At 41.5% G+C, this 21,216-nt stretch overlaps 1 protein-coding gene and 1 long non-coding RNA gene across 2 annotated transcripts; one reads left to right on the top strand and one right to left on the bottom strand.

Moving 5' to 3' along the window:
• Positions 1-125: 125 nt before the first annotated feature.
• LOC118110542 (sodium- and chloride-dependent taurine transporter) lies at positions 126-15,749 on the bottom strand. The gene is made up of 14 exons (XM_035158388.1): positions 15,605-15,749; positions 13,248-13,477; positions 13,009-13,143; positions 10,639-10,873; positions 9,933-10,065; positions 9,118-9,252; positions 8,771-8,874; positions 8,506-8,630; positions 6,961-7,073; positions 5,680-5,817; positions 5,152-5,254; positions 3,412-3,512; positions 3,096-3,266; positions 126-1,864 (listed from the first exon to the last, which is right to left on the bottom strand). Exons 1-14 carry the CDS (start codon positions 15,613-15,615, stop codon positions 1,709-1,711), a joined length of 1,890 nt encoding a protein of 629 aa, XP_035014279.1. The 5' UTR covers positions 15,616-15,749; the 3' UTR covers positions 126-1,708.
• On the top strand, positions 6,707-9,376 carry LOC118110545. The gene is made up of 2 exons (XR_004696974.2): positions 6,707-7,247; positions 8,457-9,376. It is a non-coding gene; the product is annotated as an uncharacterized LOC118110545 (long non-coding RNA).
• Positions 15,750-21,216: the final 5,467 nt, after the last annotated feature.

Genomic DNA, 21,216 nt, shown 5'->3' with positions numbered 1-21,216 from the left:
ATCTCCATTTTACAAACACAGGAAAGAACAGAAAAAACAGCCATTTATTCACTTCGCAGGTGCATTTATGAGAAAATGCTTGAGACATATTGAGAGAAAAAGAAAGAATCATTCAGACAAATGGATCCAAAGAAAAAAAGACGTTTATTTGTAATCTCTATAGAATGATGCAATATGCATCTCAAAGGGGACAACTGTGAGACAAAATTACTTTGGTACACATGAATTTCCAAGCACAAGATTTTCATGGACAAAGCAGCACAGTACTGTGATGAGTCTTGCACATGCTTCAGGATAACAACTCATTCGGACTTTACATATAACTGTTTAGGCAGATTCAGTGATAAACATTACATTTACTTTCAATTTGATGCATTTTGAAGGAGCAGAGAATGTCATTGCTTCATAGAATAGTGGACGCTGAAAAATTGAATCTTGGCTCACAATGTAATCAATATTGAAAAGTGAGATTGCTGAGTTTTAAGTAGGATCCTTGATGGTGTAATATGATGTACAGTATAAAATTGTTACAAAAAGGCATATGTGAATTACAAACAATTCAACTTCTACAAACAAACGTCTACAGTGAACGTTAGACACTAATCCAGTGGTAGTTCTGATATTGAAATGAGCACGATGGAGAGTCAGTCTGTTTAGAAAATAAATGTTATTAATTTAAGTGATGTTCTCACAGGCCCTACTACTAATGATGAGTCAGAAAATTTGACTTTAGATTTCTACTCTATTTTGTCATTGTCTTATCATTGGGACAACTAGATACTGTATATCAAAGTTTACAATATCAAAAAGTTAGAAGCTAAAAATATATCCTCCTGTAATGTGCTGCAAAGGTATCTGCAATACCTTGCAACAAAAACAACAAATACTACATTAAAGGTGAAACGACATATAAAGTGCAAAGAGAGGTTTCAATAAATGCACTGGGACTGACTATAATAGTCACACAGGCAGTGTACAAATACTCTAAAAATGCCACTTTCCATTTCTCCTTTTTTCTTCCTTATCTGATTTTTCCTTATTTTTGTCTTGGTAGTTTTTGAGGATGTATCTTCTTATGAATGCATTTCTCACAGTATTTGGCAAAGGCCTTGTTGAACTTGAAGGATGTCAAGCAAAATTCAATCTATGCCACGCATGTTTCCACTGAACATGTTATGGATATAAACTAAGAGCTGTGGCTGGTTTGCTTCTGCCGCAAGCAGAGGTACATTCATTTTCACTGTGGGATACACAACAACAGTAATAGATTAGAAGTTAGCTTGGGCAGCGAGGGCTGCCACGATCAAGTCAGAGTGTTAAAACATTTTCTTACATTTACATGGTTAATAACTTGTTTAGGTTAGTTAATTTATGAGAAGTGAGAATTCCATAATTTCTTCTTATACAAAAATAAAATAAAATTCCTCATCTCTCCAGAAATCAACAGAAAGGTAGTAAACACTGAATATGTTCTACCTCAAAATACTGCCTAAACTGAGATCAGTGCCAACTACAGCGACAAGTGTAACATCAACAATATTGATATAGTAAAAAATAAAAATAAAAACAACAATAATAACTCTCCATAGAAATCAATCCGGAGTTTCTCTAAAGTGAATATATGGACAATGTAAACCTACCATGATCAAAGTTAGCAAATATGATATAGCAGAAAGCACAACAATCGTATTCCTCTCACAGAGAGCGCTCACATCATTGTTTCTACAATGGTGTGGGTGGGCTTGATCAAGCCATTGTTCCCGTTTGGGTCCAGGGGCTGTGTCAGCTCGCTGCCCTTCACGTTGTACTCTTTTGGGCGAGAGCTCACACCGGACTTCGCCGGGGCTGCCACTGCTTTTATCCTCTGAGGGAAGGAGATCAGAGGTTAGACAGTCATCAGTAACCAGTGTTATACAAGGGGCGGTTCAGGGCTCAAAGCCGTTTTAAATGTCCGACATCGTAATTGAACTTATATCAATTCTGTGTCAACGATTCATAACTAACGTCATGTTAGCATTTTATTGAAATAATATTTCAATAAGAGAATATGTTCCTCTTTCTTTTGCCAAGACGTCGATTGATACCACTTTCCTATCTGTAGCCACCTGCAGATTAGCATAGCTTAGCATAGCTTAGCATAGAAACGGGAAGCAGGAGTAACCAGCTAGCCTGGTTGCTAGATGCTAAAGTAGCATGCATTGCCAAGTAACATGAGAAAATCGATACCACACTCGTTAGTATGCTAAATGGGAAGCTACAGCTAGCAGCAGATTAGCTTAGCATAAAAAGAGACACGGGGAGTAAAAGTTTGCCTGGCTGCCTGGCAACCTTATGATAGGTGACCCATGGTGTTAGCATAGCGACTTATTAGCATGCAGACTGACAACATTGACCAAGCAAGACTGAAATATTTTGCTGTCAAATAATTATAAATTGGTGTAATAGAAATATTCAACCTGCTACTTTGTACAGTCCCGTCTGTGTTTGCAAGTCTATGAATCACCAAATGTTTCAGCTCAAAAATGTGTTCTTATCTGTTTGCATAGAAGACAGGTTGACCTGACTCCCTACCAACTGTTTCCTTTCACTGAGCTCTGTCCCCTTCATTCAATGATATTTCTGTGCACACCAGATGTTGAGTAATGTTATCCCAAATTAACGTCTGACACTAAAGCAGCCTCCCATTGCTTTTGGAAGTGCTGCGGTTACATTCATTATAGTGCTGGTTAAAGTCACTAAGGGGGAATTCAGTGGCCGAGAGAGCTCAACGTACTGCAAATTAAGAAAACACATACAACGCATGCAAATATAGAATAGCACTGCAAATTGCGAAATTGTCAACGGAAATGTTTCCGAGGGACCCAAAGAAGTGATGAACCTGCCTTTAGTTAAGTGCTTTGTGAGGTTCCATCACCACTGACAAGTAGCAGACCTCAATAACTTCAAAGCATTGAACTACAGCCAGGTTCAGCACTTTTTTGGTTCCCCTGGAAACACAGTTGTTTTCGCTAAGTCATTGATCATCTCATCTAATTCTAGACAACAGAGCAAATATAAAGAGCATATTTCCCAAAAAAAGGGTTGTGTCGGCTAACCTCGATCAGGGGTCCCTCAGACTGCAAGATCTTGATGACCATCACCAATGGGATGCAGATCATGGAAGACAGGGCCAAGCACCAGCCCACACCGATGGCCCAGTCAGGGTACTCATACACCTTGTTATACTTCAGGGGCTTGTACTTCACCAGTGAGAAGATAAAGCAGCCCTGTAGGAATCAAACACACGCTGCTTTTAGTTCTTCAGTTGCACAGCTCCCTGTGACCTTGAAGGTACCGTCGACATTTGTCACTTGTCATCAACAACAGTATCTCTGATCCCTCTGACACAATAGGCCGACTCTGATCTCTCACCATGCACAGGACAGGAGTGATTACGGTCCAGCTCCATTTCATCCATGGGTTTGGTCTGTAGCCAATCATATCCTCAACTGCGTCGTAGAAATTATCGACTCCTGTCAGACACAAAGACACAAAAACATGAGACCTCACAGAATCAAAGTGTGTCAGTATAATGAATATTATAAGATAGGTTATCATCACTGTACTGTACTCGTGCTATTGTTTGCTGTTACAGAACAACCTTTATAACTACCTATGGAAATTAGAACATTTATGAACACTTTATCTCTATTGTCCGCCATAAATTGCAGCATATATTTCAACTGGGCCATGTCCCAATATAAGATAAACTGTCTGAGCTCTATCAGTTAAAACTAGGATACTAGGTCAATATTGATGCTTCCTGTGTTGATTGCGATAATAATGTGTTTTATTGCTTTGTTGACTGGGGAGTGTGCTGTGTTTTACACGTGGCTGATGTCCCTGATAAAGCCTGTTTGGACATGTTAACATTATGTTGTTATCACTACCAATGAGACAATGTTTTCATTGTTGTTGGTCTGTCTTTCAGCAAAGAAAAATACCCAACCGATTTTCTTGAAACTTAAAAGGAAGAATGGGCCAGGGTACGACCCGTTAAATTTTGCTATGGATCCGGACAAAGTTTTCTTGAACTCAATGTTTTCTGACATTTTACCTGATTTACCAGGGAATCATTTTTTGATCTTGATAAAAGAAATCAGCCAAATTTAGGGAACAGATTTCTACGTGTGTGTAATTTAGTGAGGCTTAATTGTTCTGGGTTTGTACCCTCATGGTTGAATGCACTTATTGTAAGTCGCTTTGGATAAAAGCGTCAGCTAAATGAAATGTAGTGTAATGAATTCAAGGAGACTGTAGGGCCTTGGCAGAGGTATGCGCTTTACTGTCTTTAAAGGAGAAAATCCTCTATTTTGTTTAGCCTTTAATTTTGTGTAAATGCACTAAATTTGTTTAAAAAGCAAATCAAGCAGATTTGATTGACAAGGGCCTGGGAATAAAGACAAATATGCCTACACTTCAAACACGTGAGAAGAACAGAGAGAGTAACCAAAATACATGAATTTGATATGTAAAAATATCCAAAAGCTACTCTCACTTTGGCAGAAAATGTGCATGTAGTACTCTCACAGTAAGAAATCTTTCACTTCCTTAGATCTTATCTTATGCTCCCTCGAGGGATCCCAACCCTCAAGTTGGGAACTAATAGTGTAGAACACACCCAACCAAAAAGTGAGAGGGGCTACTGTTGTGCATGATTTAACCACAGTGTCATTAACACAGGCAGTTGGTGGAAAACATTTTGGAATAATAGGGCCTTTCAGTGTGTACACTATACTGTGGTTGCTGAATGATGTCAGATGATGATTTATTGTTATTGAAAGAATTAGATGTTGATCTCAGTAGTTTATTACTGGAAGGCTTGATTTAGTTTAAATAAGGGTTTTTCTAATTAGACTCAATGTTCTTCCTTCATGATGATGGGTGTAATGTGAGGGGAGAGAACCACGGCTATCCAATCACACCCCAGGACTACCACCCCACTCGTCACACCCCTGCAGGCAGTTAAACTTATTTAGTGCTGAACCCCAATGGACACCTTTGATTACCCCCATACAACTCATTTGTGCTTTACTTCAACTCACTGTAATTACTTAAAAAAAAAAAAACACGCACGACAGAAATCTATCACATAGAGTTGTTTCCACTTACCATAAACCCAGGCTACAGCAATGCATTCAAAGAATGCAACCCACAAAAGGCACACACCACTGGCTGCATAGTAATCAAAGAGTTGAAACACATACATGCCACCCTGGAAGAGGAAAAGACAGAAAAGAGCATCAATTATCCTTCTGGTGTGTATGGAGAGAAAGAGAATCACAGAGATAGATGGGGACATTGAAGCAGAGGGGGCAGGCGGGGGGTGTTGAAAGCAGTGTACAAGGATGCTGGCACTTGACCAATAGAGGCAGAGTTCAACAGGTGCTGCGACGTCATTGAAACACGGTTAACTGCTAAACGGAAAACGGCATTCCAGCTCGCTCCATTCAGACACACAGGACGCGAGTGGTGAACGCCGCAGGGAGCCATATTTGGTCGCAAACGCGCAGCGGCCGGCGAGCAAGTGGAAAGTCTGTTATCTCTACTGTAGAGCCGAATGCACAGGGTCTCTTTTCCTTTTCTAAACACGGTCGAGCAGCAGAGGAAGCTCAGCGAGGAGCCCGCTGGTGAACTTACTTTGGTTACCATGGCGAGTCCCAGGAGATAGCTCATGAAACACATCACAGCTATAAAGATCTCCCGTCGGTAACCCTTCCTGAGGACTGATGGATACAGATCCACAATAGAGGTGATCTGTCCTTCCACTTCGACAAACTGTGGAGGCAAAAGCAACTGGTTACTTCTCAGAGGACAAAAGAATAACTAAACAACCAGTGTCTCTTTTTATTCAGAGCTCTAAAAATGAGATCTTGTAAATAAGACTTATATCTGTAACACTGGTTTATGTTATTTATATACCAAGATACAACAGAAACAAAACAACAGTGAATCACCGTCTGTGTCTCTGCTGTGCCTCCTCATAAGCTACATAATGTCATAACATTATGAATTTGCTCCCATTTATCAATGTGCAGTGGCTTTATGCTCCGAGGGCAGGCCCTCTTTGTTGCATGAGGACCAAACAAAAACCCCTTACATAACAGTGGCATGTGTGTGTGTGAGCCATGTTAACAATATGTAGCATTCAGGGCTACAAATCTGCATGAAATTTATGGTTGAGCAAAGCACCCACGCACACGCACACACACACACACACACACACACACACACACACACACACACACACACACACACACACACACACACACACACACACACACACACACACACACACACACACACACACACACACACACACACACACACACACACACACACACACGCTCACATGCCGTCACTGGCAACATTTCTAAATAGCTGCACTTGCTTGACTATTTACATAGGCTCAAATTTAGAGCATTGGCCTGATCTTGCATTTGGCTGAGATGAGTAGCCGGCCATTTGCAGGACTGAGTTAGCACAAGACTAGAATTACACATGGATGCAGGAAATGTGATACAGCCAAATAATCACTCTGGTGCACACTTGGGTTTTGTCTACTTAGATTATCTCGTATCAATCAAAGCTCTGCCTCCTATCATAGCCAGATAATGGCTTGCGAGCTATAATGATGACTCCTTCTGACTAAATGTTTGACAAACAGCTTCTAAAAACTTAATTCGTGGCTTTACAGAGCACGAGAAGGGGCCTTAGACCTTACACAGAGCATGGCCGTAAAAAGTCTTTGTGGCTGCATTACTTGGCTGTCAGATATCTGATCTCTTCAAGACATTAGATATGGATCAGAGGGACACTAAATGTGTTTTACACATTGAGGGTTTGGCAGGAGCCATCTAACCTATACCAAACAGCTACCCTGCATAAAGCTGACAGCAGATTGATTGTGAACATACCGACCTGGCTGTCAAGGCCCAGCAGCAGCAGCATGATAAAGAAGAGGACGGCCCAGAGGGTTGGCATCGGCATCATTGACACAGCTTTGGGGTAGGCGATGAAGGCCAAGCCGGGACCTGGAAGCAGAACAGAGTGGGGATGGGGAGAAGGGGGCAGAGGACAGAATTAACATTTCTATCTGATTTCAGCTTGGACGACATACGGTAAGGGGATCTGAAAAAATAATGTAAAGGCTGAGCTGAGCTAGAGACGCTGACAGGAAATGCGATCTAATTTGGCCATCAATTGAGGTAAGATAAATTTAACTGGATTGAGTGTTGATTTTTTGGTTACAGGGTTTTCCCACTCTACAGTCGTCTTGCGTGTACGTAGCTGCAGGACAGATATAAACAACTACATTGTCTACTCTTTTACTCACGACATACTGGATACCTGCCGACAGTATTATCCATAAAATAAGCAGAACACTATTTATTAGGCTCTTTTGATGCATTACATTTTACGTATTGTTCTGCACATGTCACAGCTACATCATTTTGTTCCTGCGCTGGTGTATCATCCATTCTTTACATTAGATAATCTTTATATATATTTATATATGCAATTGCTACTGTCTGTAAGATGTTAAACTGTATTGTGTTGTACTGGTGCTAACTCTGTGCAATCAAGGGGATTCTGAAATAATCTAATCTAAATAATGCAGTTGAAGATTTTAGCAAAACCATGAACTGGTTTAACAGGTTATATTAAAGCAAGAGACACAAAGTCAACAATCACATAGACTAATGCCTCAATTGAGGAGTTTAGCAATACAATTCAAATAAATAGTTTCTGTGATTTCATATATAAAGGAATACGTATGTACAATCTATGTGTTTATGTCGCACACAGAATCTACATACATGTACGACTATGTCCATCACAGAAACACCGTCATTGTCACTGGTTTCACATCATTATATTCAAGTTGCAGTCTTACAGATAGCAAAAGTTTGATTTTAAAAGAAAAGAGCAGGCATGCTGAAATAAGACGCATCTCCTTCAAAGTCCACATGAGAAGCAGAAGCAGAACCGGTGGCGTCCACCTCGCTCAGGAGATCCACAGCTTGTTAACAGAACAGTGCACACACAGTAGAGTACATACAGGAGGGTGCCCAATCGTCTCAGCAATGTCCCCTGGTCAAAAAGACGTAAAGTAAACTACATGACATAAGCAGGTTGGATGTGGCACGTGAGGACACCGGGTGCAATTGACCGCCTGTAAATAATGATGATGGAGCAGAACCACAGTTCGTTCTGTGGCTTAAACACGCAGCACATGAGCAATTCGATGTTTGTTTCTTTGAAGGCTTTTTTTTTTTCAAGGAGTGTGCAGTTGCCGATACCTCTACATTTCAGCATCATGATTTCCGAGACTTAAATATCTATATTTTTTCCATCATTTTAAAAATTTTGCTTATTATAAGGTTTCCAATTGTCTGTCTTTCTCTTTTCCGCAGCAGCAGCAGCACCCACCGTTACTGCTACTGTCACCTTCGACCCTCGTACCTGACTCTGCCACATCGGCAATGTCCACCCCTTGTTCTTGTGCCATGAAGCCCAGGACGGAAAATATTGCGAAGCCAGACACAAAACTGGTTCCGCTGTTGAGGCCTCCCAGCAGCAAACAGTCCCTATGTCACACATATGTCGAGGAGGTTGTTAATGAACACAGGTGGAACCGAAGTTCCCATTTTCTTTTCACGCAACCGTCTCTGACACGAGTTGCTGTCACTACTACAGTCTCACTCATCCCAGCGGAAACGCAGCTCACCTGTAGCAGTTGTACTTGTATTTGTTGTAGCTCCCCAGTGACGTCATGGCTCCCAGGCAAATGGCGTAGGAGAAGAAAATCTGGGTTCCTGCATCAATCCACACCTGAGGAGACAGAGGAAGAGGACTTGGTTTTGAGACGACTGGTATCACTCTCATGAAGATGGTGGATGTTGTTAGTTGCTTTCTGTCTTTATGCTAAGATAATCTAACTGGCTGCAGGTTATAGCTTCAAACTTTGCTTGAAAGTTTGATCTAGTTTACCAGCAACTCACTAAGTAAACATCTTTTCCAAGAGGACACCTGAGGACAGAAATGTTAATAAAAAAAATTGGTTTTAAAATTTACCTCTGGATCTTGGAGTCGGGTCAAGTTGGGGTAAAGGTAAAATTTGATTCCTTCACTTGCCCCAGGCAGAGTCACACCACGGATCAACAGCACAATTAACATCACGAATGGGAAAGTCGCTGTTATGTACACCACCTAGACAGGACACAGGAATTGTTACTAAAAATGCAGGAGAACAGTTATAGACTTAGGACTCATCAACCTTGAGATACAACGGAATAAGCTCTACCTCCAAATAAACACGACTTCCCTAAGTTTTTTTCCTCGACTCTTACTCATATTTTTTCCAAATAGAACAATGCATTTCTGGTGATCAAATTACAATGAGAAGGAGTTTGACCACATGAAACTACAAGTGTAAATTCACTGAAGATGCATTGAGGGTGGGTTGTGATCCAATCAGCCAGAAAACCTCTAAAGTCAATTATTTCGCATTCACCTTTTTGGCCATTTTAAATGTAACAACTGAGAATTTGCATTGTCCTTTATATTATCATATGTATCAGTGTGAAAGCACTTGTGCTCAATAGCAATAATGAGTACAGAAGAACACAAACTGAGACACAGCAGCGGTTTCTGTCCAGCTAACAGAAACACACTTAGGGCTGAGGAGCGACACAAAGTCTGGCCAAGAAACAACCTCCAGGGCAGCGCTGAGACTTGTGTCTCTAGATCAACTAAATCAAGCTTGTTTCTAAAACTGTGGCTGTTCTCTGAGCAACAGGGTTTTGTCACCGACTCGTTGGGGTAGAAAAGTAAAAGGCCAAACAGCTTCCAGGCAACACAATAAGTAAAGTATACACTACATCACTCACTTTCCCAGTGGACTTGACTCCTTTCCAGATGCAGAAGAAGCAGATAACCCAAACTGCCAGGAGACACAGGGCCAGGTCCCACTTTATGGGTCCAATGTCCTCGATCCCATTGGAGATGCTCAGGACATTGCGTCTACAGACGACACAGAGGCACCAGTTAATGGTAGTTTGTGGGATTTGAAACATAAAAAAGTTATCTTGCACATTTTTAAACACTCTCAAAGACAGAAGTCATGTAGTAACTCTAAACCATGAACACAAGAGAATGATTAAGAGGATAAGGAATAGGATTCGTTGAAATGAAACAGGCACATAACTTGGCCTTTCATCGGTGTTCTGCTACTTGTCCAGAGTCTGAGGACTATTAAATGTGAAGAAGATTATCTGAAAAACTTTGAAGCCGAAGCCTTGATGCACCATGAACACTTCTAACTTAGTCCTAATTGTTGTGATGAATTACCATCAAATTCAAATGGGTAAAAAAAGGCCATGAAAAACATTAGTATTTCAGTTTAGTTTGACAAACTCTGATTTGCATGTAACACATGAAAGGTGCAGTACAAATAAAGTTTATAATAAACTGGCCGACATTTAATATTCTAAAGTAAACTGTGCAAGCAAGATAAGATGGCAGTGAGTTGCGTGCATGTTCTCATGTTCTCATGTGTGCATGTGTGCGTTAGGCGTGCCGTCCGTGAATACTCACTCCCAGAACTCTGTGACGGGGGATGTGAAGTTGGTGATGTTGGCTGCCAACCAAAGGGTCTTGTTCTTGCGGACCGTGTCCTCCACACAGAACTCTGTGTTCCAGGGCTGCTTGCATTTTGCCCAGGGGAGCTCCGGCTGAAAGCAGTGAAACAGGTAGTAGAGACCCCAGGCCAAGATCACAATGTAGTAGACGTTCAGGAGAGATACGATGACAACAGAGGCGTATCCAATACCTGGGGAGAAACAGAGGTTGGATTAGCTCTATATCAACCAACTCGGCTGAGCATTTTGATTTCTGCTCTGGTAAAAAGACATTTTACAAATGAGCTTTTGTTTGTGGGATGACATAAGCTGCTTTCATACATGCGCTGAACTTTATTCTCCAGAAATTATCCTAAGAGGGTGTAAGTGAGAATGTAAATCACAGAGTCAGAGGCTCTGGAGTTTTTCCTGCCAGCTCCCTCACAAAAACTCAGGATTAAGTCCATTTCCAATTCACAGCAAGTTGGGCACATTGATGAAGTTTCTAGAATGCAACAGACGCAAGACTGAAAAAAATCTTTTGGTGATAAGGGTCAATGTGCTGGAAACAAAAACACATGATCTCCGAAGCAGAATTTATAGATTAAGTCCTGCCTCACATGATCTGCCCATGAGCCACTCCCCAGACATTGTCTGGAGTTCATGTCAGAAAATGTCTCCAGGGGAAAGGTCTACAACATTTTCTCTGGTCTTTAAACTGTCCCTACCAGCGGCACAAGACTCATAATTCATATTTAAGATGTAATGTGATGCATTGTTGTAGAAATGAAACTTCTCATCTTGCTGCAATGATGAAGAATTATACTCCTGGGCGTGTCAGTGCAGTATGCCATCACTGATGGGTGTGGTTGCATTGTGTAATACAGAGCACTCTATGATGCAGCACATTATTAAATTACTCTTTAAACTCAAACAATTTGACTTCTCATGGGGGATAAGGCTGCTGAGCAAACTCCTAACAACTAACTCATAATGAACTTACCTGACTACATTACCAACTGTTGTTAAGTTCTTAGTGTTAGGCTATTTTTAGATGACTTTGCCATGAATCTGGACGCAGAAATCCCCGGTACTCTTCCACTGCTTCAGAGTATTTATAAACTCATCATCTCTATCGCCCCCACCTCCTCATTCCCACATACCGAATGCAAACAGATAGACAACTAATTTCTAGGACTTGCGTGCGCGTGTGTGTGTGTGTGTAGTCCACAGTGTGTTTGTGTGTGTTGGGTAAAGTCATGAATTCACAGTGTGATAAAAACACAAGGAGGTGGGAGGAACAATGGGAGACTTGTGAGTCGCCCGTTTTGTGGCCACTTGTGGACTTTCACTCCCGTGTCAGACGCCAGATGGACAGGCAGCAGCCTCAGCATTTCTTGAATAGCTGAGCCCATCTGCAGCTGCTGGAGATCCGGTACCGCGCAGTTTCCTCCCTTTTCATGTAACGTTGCCCATGTGAACATGAGTAAAGGCATCACGGCAGCTGCTGAGGCTGCTCAGTGCGACAGCTGTTGCTCAAAAGAAGAGGGGCTGCACCTCGGAGGAATGATGGGCCCTCGGGTGTCTTAGAGTAAACTTATGGTGAGAGAACCCCACCCTGACAACACGGCCACAGAGGACATTTATAATATAAAACAAAACAAGTGGATCCACACTGCAGCTCCATGTCAACAAAGACCATCACATAATCGTCATAAGTCCCCATTGCTCGGCAACTTGACTTATTTATGTATTTATTTATTGCTTTTGGTTTCCGTGGTAACCAAGACCTCATCAAAACCATTACACACACCAGATCTTCCATCCAAAGATGACTGTATGACATGGGGTGCCTTCAAGCATGTGCTCTTTGTATTTTTTTATATTTAATGTAATTACGTTGCATTAAAATCTATATATTTATACTTATCTATATTCATTTACATGTGTGTGCATGTATGTTTGTAAACCCTCTACGTGAGGCGGACCGCTGCAGTTAAAAAGCACTTATATCATTCATTCTCCCTGATTGTCCATGTTTCTGTGCTTTCGTTGTTCAGCTCCTGCTTCATTTTGCTGTAAAATGTTGTTTACACAAAATAAACCACCCGAAGGAAGTAAAACTGTTCTAATTACCTGGGGTGTTGGCCTTGGCACAACACAAAATCTGACTGTTGAATACTGGACTGAAACAGGAAGACAACCAGGGCTGAATTCTTGTTCCAGCAAATGAGGCTTTTACTCAGCAATGAATATTAGATGATCTTGTCAGGGGATATTTATACTGCGATAAACAGCCTCTATTTCTGTGTGTGAATCTATGCAGTGTTTATGTGTTTGGACTGACCAGTGAAGATGGGGCAGATCTTGCCCCAGCAGGTGATGCCTCCTTCAGAAGTGTACTGGCCCAGTGCGACCTCCAGGAAGAAGACAGGCAGGCCGCCCCCAAACAGGAAGATGAAGTAAGGAATGAGAAATGCACCTGGGGAAGGGAAACAGGAATCAGCTCTGAGTAATCCTAGAGCTGCAGTGATTTCATCGCAACGTGTTTTTAGCTCTGGCGTTTGTCGTGAAGCTTTTGCTTACCTCCACCATTTTTATAGCAAAGGTAAGGGAACCGCCAGACGTTTCCTAATCCGACAAAGCCTCCGGCCACAGACAGGACAAAGTCGAGCTTACTGGACCACTTCTCCCTCTGAGGAACCTTGCCCTCTGCCTCGTCCTCGGGCCGCGTGCCCGGGCTCTTCCCCGGCGAAGGTTTCAGGGTGTCCTTATGGAAGTCCTTCAAGCATTGGAGCTTCTCTTTTTGTGCCATGCTGTGGACGGCGGATGGGAAAAGGACACATTGATGGAGAGAGAGAGAGAGAGAGAGAGAGAGAGAGAGAGAGAGAGAGAGAGAGAGAGAGAGACAGTGACAGAGGTGAGAGGGATAAGACGCAGATAGAGAGGAGCATTAGGGAGATAATGCTGTCTCCTGATTGCGTTACAGCTTGCGTACATGATATACAGCACTATGCAGCTAATCTTGCTAATCTGAAAGACTGATGCATTGAGGTCATTCAGATTGGAGCAACGATTGGTGGAAACATGGAGCAAAATCAAGTTAGAAAATGAAAAATATATGCAAGCGTATGCGATGGAGACTAGTGATAAAAGACAAGCCCAGTCACACACAGGTTTTGCATTTCACAGTTTTCCGGGGCAAACAAACAAGGAGAATACCCAGTGTGTTTATTTATCAGCCTCAATCAACCAATCACTTTCTAGATAAGTAAAAACATCTATATACTATATATCATGTGTTTTATTTTGTATTCATGCGGCACAGCCAGTAGTGTGACCCTTCGCTCTCAGGGTGAGTTTTTCTGCTCAGAGGGGGGGCACATTGTCACTGGAGGAAGAGGAAGGGAATGTTTGGACACACTGCCGAGACCTCGCCTGAACCTGGGGCAACGTTTTTCTTTTTGCTTTCTCTTATGCTACTGTATCAGCAACAGGTCAGCCCTCCGTAATCCAAATTTAGAGGGGGAGGGGTTATATAACCCCTTTGCATTCCCTAAGCACTGGTCTCACACAGGAAGACGCAACAGCTTTAAGTTCCCAGAGTGTTTACACTGTAAACTTTCCAAGAAAGACAGGATTTCTTATACCGGCTGAGGTGTCCTGTATCCCCCTGCTCGAGCCAAAAAGAAACCCTAATAGGACAGGATAAACTATGTGTCAGGAGTGACTGTGATTTAAGCTCCCAGGCTGGGACACCATATGGAACAAAGGAGGGGACAATGAGAAAGCTCAAATGAATCATCTGCTCTAAGATACAAGAGTAGTAGTAATACAAGAGGAAAATACCTCTTTTTTAAAAGAGAAGTTGGCAGAGCGACTTCAAATACTCCCCCTTAACTCTTGTGGGCCAATGGAAGAAGAACAAATTCAGACTGCCTTGTTCATTGAAGCTCAGATGAAAGAACATTTTGTACGGAAAAGTTTCTACGCTGAAAAATATGACAACCTTTGCTGAAAACACAGTGGAAAACTGTGGAACGTGCAAGAAGCGGAAGGCGGTGAACAGGTTTCAGGATGGCAACTTAAGACTTTCAAATAAAAGAGTGATGATGATCATACTAACATCCACCTCTCAGGAGCTGCCTTGTACATGAAGAAACCTCTAGTATTCCTACTGGGAACTGTGCGTTTCCTCACTTAATTAACGCTTGAACAACAAGCCCTGCATCCCCTTAGAGAGAGAGAGAGAGTGTGTGTGTGTGTGTGTGTGTGTGTGTGTGTGTGTGTGTGTGTGTGTGTGTGTGTGTGTGTGTGTGTCTGTCTGTGTGTGTCTGTGTGTGTGTCCCATCGTTTTGTAGGATTTTTTTTCTCTTCCTGTTATGCATGACAAGTCAACATGAACCGCTTTCCATTCCCAAACCTTCTTACGTAACTGGATCAGTAGTTGCCCACTCGGTTTCTCATCCTGTTTCAATCCCTCTCTCCCTCTCTCTCTCTCTATCTCTATCTCTCTCTATCTCTCTCTATCTCTCTTTATCCCTCTTTCCGTGCACTCCTCTCTCTCTCACCTGGTTGCCTGCTGTCACGAGCCCGTCAGATAACACCGAACGCAAACTGTCCCTGACAATAAACCCAGACGCGCACTTCACCTGAAATTCCCTTATAATAAAAAATAAAAAAACGAAAGATGCGCGACTGAAACCGGTCCAACGCGGATCGCTCTGATAACACACTCGCTGTGCTTCCTCTGTTCATTCAACCTTTTCAACATGCAAACTGAAATATTAAACACACCAACTAACGGGTTATTCTTAAGCAAACGAATGCAACAAATAATAAATATAAAATGAAAACAGACCACCAAAAAAAGCGCATCCAAACTAAAGGGTAATAACAAATCAAGTTTCTTTTTCCAGCAAAGCAAATGAGAGTAAACTTACATTTCCTTCATGGCTGCGGCTGTGTGTAATGTCCCTCTCTCTCAGCTGTCACCATTCCACTGTACTGAAAGTCTTTATGCAGACACGGGTCACCAGGAGTGGAGCTGACAGCAGGACCCGCCCCCTGACTGTAAGACAATTAAATCCAAAGTGGAGATTGGACGCAGCCTCGCTGTGACTGACAACTCAGGTACCAACGTGGTAGACTGTAAATTTCCACTTCCCACTACTACACACATACACACACACACACACACACACACTCTTTATTCATGTTGGAGACACAGAGGACAAGTCAGGGGAAGAGAAAAACAGAGCTGTGCTTGGTGCTTGGTCTTGAATTATGATCTGCTACAAATGCAGAGTTGAGTTTGTTTACATTGTTATTTACTGTATATGCAACACAGTTTCATAACCAGCTCCCTCCGTAACATCGCCATGCCACTTCCGAGTATCTTCGAGTGAAAACTATCTTTATTCATGGTTGTGTGTGTGCTGCGATCAGTCTGAATCACTGTCCTCCGCTCTGGTTTGTTATCTGGGAAATGTAAACCAGTACAGTATCAGCGTATAACAAGGCCTAATAAGGGAATATGTCTCCTCTGCGTCCTTCGTCTGCAGTCTGTTTGGTTACCACTCACTGTTCTCAGAGAGCACAATGGCCTGACAAAGTCTGGCACTCGACAATCAACTCAAACTGATGAACTCCTCATAGGGGTTTATAATGTTAAACATCAACTGATGATGAGACGTACACACACACACACACATACTCACACACAAAAACACAAAAACACACAAACACACACACACATTGTGGGGAGCAGATGTGGTTGTTCGTGACTGTGTTGTTTTGAGGAGAGATGTTACCTGAAAACCATAAAACTTAAACCAAATTGATCCCTGAAGTTCCAGGTCCACAGTCTGGGAACGTTGTTTTCAGCCCCAGCAGCTAAACAGGGGCAGCCACACCTCAGGTTTTATCCTGCTGAGAGGGCGGATTGGGTTTATGAAAGGACACATGTTAATTAATCATACACTGAATGGGGCAGTGACAGAAAAAGTAGGTTAAGTATGTGCCAGTAAGCAAATGGTATAAGCTGTAAATGTCTTAGTCCATCAGACCTACTTCAGCAGACTCTCCTCTATACAGTGCATAACACACATTCATTGACTCATCCACTCATCCACTCATTCATCCAGTGGGTGACTTGCAGATATGGACAGTGAAGGTGCACCTAGAGCATGCAGGGAAAAAGAAAACATATACTTTTTGCCCCAAACATGGAATATCCCGAGATGCTCCTGAACGCATCACAGCAGCCCTCCAAAAATGAACAAACAGAATCAAGGAACATGTTCTTATCAGTTATAAACACAGGAAACAGGGTTCAAAGACCAAACTGCTTTTTCTTTTTATAACCAAACAGCATTTGCTGTTGATTTTTTTAAAGCGAACTTAAAACTCATGATTCGGCTTTATCTTTCGCGGAAAAATAAAAATCGATAACACGTGTGATCTGATTCATTTACATGTTGATTTATGTTCACTTGCAACATTTGATGTTTGATGTACAAAGTTTGTTCGATTAGAATAATAATTTTTTTTTGAAACATTCAATCATTTCTGAGGCACAGTTTATAATGGTTTTATGAGGTGTAATTAATAGATTTATTAATGATTAATACATTTAGATGAATTTTTAGTAAGTATAACTTTTTTGCTGCCAGATTGTTGAAAAAACAAAATCAAAATACTTATTTAATGATTTATAATCATTTATAACTGTATTATTACTTGTTAAGTTTTAAGTTGTTACTAAACAGAGACGCCAGAGAATTTGTAAATAAGCGGAACCGGAGACCGGAAGAAACCCAACACAGTAGCATAGAAACTCTACAGCCACTAGTGTTTCGGCGGTGTAATTGCAGAGCAACGCACACACACTTACTCACAACTATGAATGCTCACAACGGCATAGGCCCTGTGCATAGGCTTCGTGCATAGGCTATGTGTGTAGGCTATGTGTGTAGGCTATGTGCATACCTATGGCGTAGCTTCGACGCAGAACCATGAATCGGCCTTAAAGATGGACATCATGACTGCTTCCCAAAAGTGAAGCCGAAGTGTCTGGATCGCCACCTGGTGGCTAGTCACAATAACGGTCATAAATTCTCAAAGATATTTTCTGTATTTTTAGGTAGCTCTGATCACACACGTTTGTTCAAGTGTTTATATTTCCGGTAAGTTTGGTTTTAATTAGTTTTTTTATGCTGTACGAACAGGGTGAAACATCATGACGATGGACCACCCTCATCGGACTCATCTCTGCAAATTCCATGTATGTGTAAAACCTACTTGGCAATAAACTTGATTCTGATTCTACAGGTTACAGACGTGTCATAGGTGTGACAACAGAGAGGAACGACTTAACAAGTTAACATAGATGCTGCTATAGCATCAGTTAATTTAGCACTGCAGAGTATTTCTTCATTAACAGAAGAGCAAGAAACAGCACTGGAGGCTTTTCTCCATAGAAAAGAAATGGAAACGATTTTGCCCTTCGTCTGACTGGCTTCAGAAACTGTGATAGACAGATGGTTCATCCAATCACCTGCCAAGTATTTTTTTTTTAAAGCGCCTGCCCTTCTACAAACAGTTTCCAAGGAAGTCCTCCAAATAAGTCTGTGTAATAAACCATCTGGTGCTTCAGGTTATTAGATTTTAGCATGTAGCTGAAAACACTATACTGTGTACAGCCTCACTGTGCTGATAGCATCGCTGTAAGATAAGGCGAGGAGATTTTATTAATAAAGCATCTGTCATACACAGAGATTCAAGCTGCTGAAAAAAAGGTCAAAGGGTCTAACTAGTCAAAGTGGTTTTTAGTTTCTAATAATAGTGTAAAACTCAGATACATATAACATAAAATATTCATCATTTATGCCACTGGAGTAGACGAGACTGCAGTTCACTCTAGCGTCTTAATCCAGAGCATCAGCCAAACAGATGGCACCAGCACATGTTTGTACGTCATCTATTGCAGGAAAAGTGTCTCTTCAATTAATACAAATTATTATGTTCTTATTAAAATATTCTAAATAAATCATTATCTGCTGTGATTAGTGAGATAAGATCAACTTTATTATTGATTCAAAGCCAGGAAGAGAAGGCGAGTAATCTTTAAAATGATCAAACCAAGAGAGCTGTTTTTATACTGAAATAGAAATGAAGCATTTCATTGTACAGTTTTATTACAGAAATACACTCAAATCAGGAGTCCAGGAACAAGTAGAGTGCTTTTTACTCCTTATTTTTATGCTGTGCATGGGTTTTACCCGTTTCAGTGATCTTCTGCAGAGAACAAAAGCTCTGTCAAGTGCTTTCCTGGTGCCTGAGGTGAAATGGCCAGGAAGCAGGAAAGTGAGTGAAAGAAATCGCAAGTTTGGACGCTCACTGTTTGTAACTGTGCAAAAAAACATCCTTGAATCTAAAGTAGCTGAACACACACGGAGGAAAGAGAGCTTTGTATCGAGTTATATTAGCAGGAAAGAAAACATCGGAACCATCAAAGCAAAGTCATGTTTCTAACTATTGCTGTGGATTTACCATTAGTCTTTGCAACTCTTAAGAGGAGACTTATTCATGTGTTTTTATTATGGTTCCACAGCTCAGACATAACACTGTTTAAAACCTCAAAATGAAACCTTGACCCATCATGCAGAGAAAAGAGGACTAAATCCTGCTGTGTTTGATGCATCTTGATGATCCAGGTCTCTGTGCAGGCGTGACAATGGGATGTATTAAACCCACTGAGGCTGCAGCCAATGAAAAAAATAAACAGCAGAAACTTGAACTAGAGTGGCCCCCCCTTACATGGAGCACATACCTCCACCAAGACCCAATAGTCCCCTTAAATTGAAGGACACATTATGTTATCTCAGCTGCACATTGTTGGTAGCTACAGGTTTGTAGCCATTGTTACTGGATAGCAACTGAAAAACAACTTCCGTCCTGAAACCACAATAATCTCTGCTACCAAATGTCACACCCGAGATAGAAATCCCCTAAATATGCCAGATATTTTTCATCAAGATCCACTAATGATTCCCTTGGAAACACTGAAAATACCCCCAAAAAGAAAAAAGAAAAAACCCCTATCTCGCAATATTAAAGAAAGTGAACAAAAAAAGACCTGGATCTGCTCTTTTGTCCTGGATTCTTTTTTGGTCTCATTCCACCAGGTTTTTGTGGCTGCTGACAAACAAACAAACGGAGAGGAGCAAATATCTAACCTGCTCTGGAGGTAACAAGGAAACATAAACATCATCAATTTGAACAGAGGAATGTTTTTGTATGTTTCTTTGTCATTGTTTGGATCTGCGTTGGGAATATACTCAAATGAAAGATTTTAAATCAATAACTTTTAGCAGAAATCCTGATGGTGATTTCTTTCTCTAAATTTCCATTATTGTGCGCCCCCTACATCTGATATTATAACTCCACTCACTTAGATTTGTAGTTTGTTTTTGTCTCAGCAGACACAGACACTAAACTCCAAGGTCACGACGTGTCATCCTCGCAGCAGCTTTAATGAATCCACACCCTCAGAAGTCCGTCTGATTGTTTCTACTGAAGAGTTCTGGACCAGAGCTTGTTGTCCTGGATAGATTTAGCCTGTCTTTTGTTAGAGGTCTGTCTAAGGACAGACCAGTCACATGGTGACACTGTAATCCTGTCTCACATGCAGACGCTGTTTGTATATCTCTGCAGAGCTGGCTGTGTTCTCTACTGGCAACCTTGTGACTCACCTTGAGCGGAGCTTTAAATTGTGCTCTACACAAACAATCAAAGAAGATAAGACACACGATGAAGAATGATAGAAAAACTCTGACATTTACATGATAAATAAAACCGCTAAGATTACCTGTGCTGCAGCTTGGGATGCTGCCATGATCTGTGTAAGCACGGGCCGGATATATTTACTCAGCTTTCTCAGAGGGCCTGCTGTCTTTGTCAAAGCTGACTAATAAGACCACTGCTCACTCGCTTGTCTGCGTCCCGGCCGCTAATACTTCAAGGGAGCGTATAAGGCTTAATCCCATATTACCGTGGCTATGTTAAGTGTAAGCATCTGACTCTCACACACGTCCAAGAGGAGCCTCTATGCAGTGAAAGGAGATAAACCGAATCGTGGTTGATAAGCTTCAGCGGCAGTGTCTATGAAACTGTGTAGGCATACCCAGCCTGGTATTTACATGACAGGACATGGAGATGCTGGTGGCAAAGCGTCTGGCTGCTGAGCCCCTTCTGGTTTCAAGACAACCCTGTAAACAGATCTTCTTGGCGCGAACCTGTTGTTTAATTTATTGCGTGTATAGTCTTAACTGTGCCATTTCCCAGCCAGCCATTCTTACGTAATCGCTGGCTGGGATGAGACTGCACCGACTCCAAGTCCTACGACTGATGAAATTTAAGCACAGGCTTTCTGTGATGCCAAAATAAAACTAAGATGTACTACGTTGATATGTCATGTAGCACTAATATAGTAAGTTAGTATTGCAATATTGTTATTTTGAAGGTGTTCATTTATGGAAATATAAAGTGGGGA

The sequence above is a fragment of the Hippoglossus stenolepis genome, chromosome 6 (genome assembly GCF_022539355.2).
Source record: "Hippoglossus stenolepis isolate QCI-W04-F060 chromosome 6, HSTE1.2, whole genome shotgun sequence".
NCBI classification, from domain to species: domain Eukaryota; kingdom Metazoa; phylum Chordata; class Actinopteri; order Pleuronectiformes; family Pleuronectidae; genus Hippoglossus; species Hippoglossus stenolepis.
This window is presented reverse-complemented; position numbering and strand designations above follow the sequence as displayed.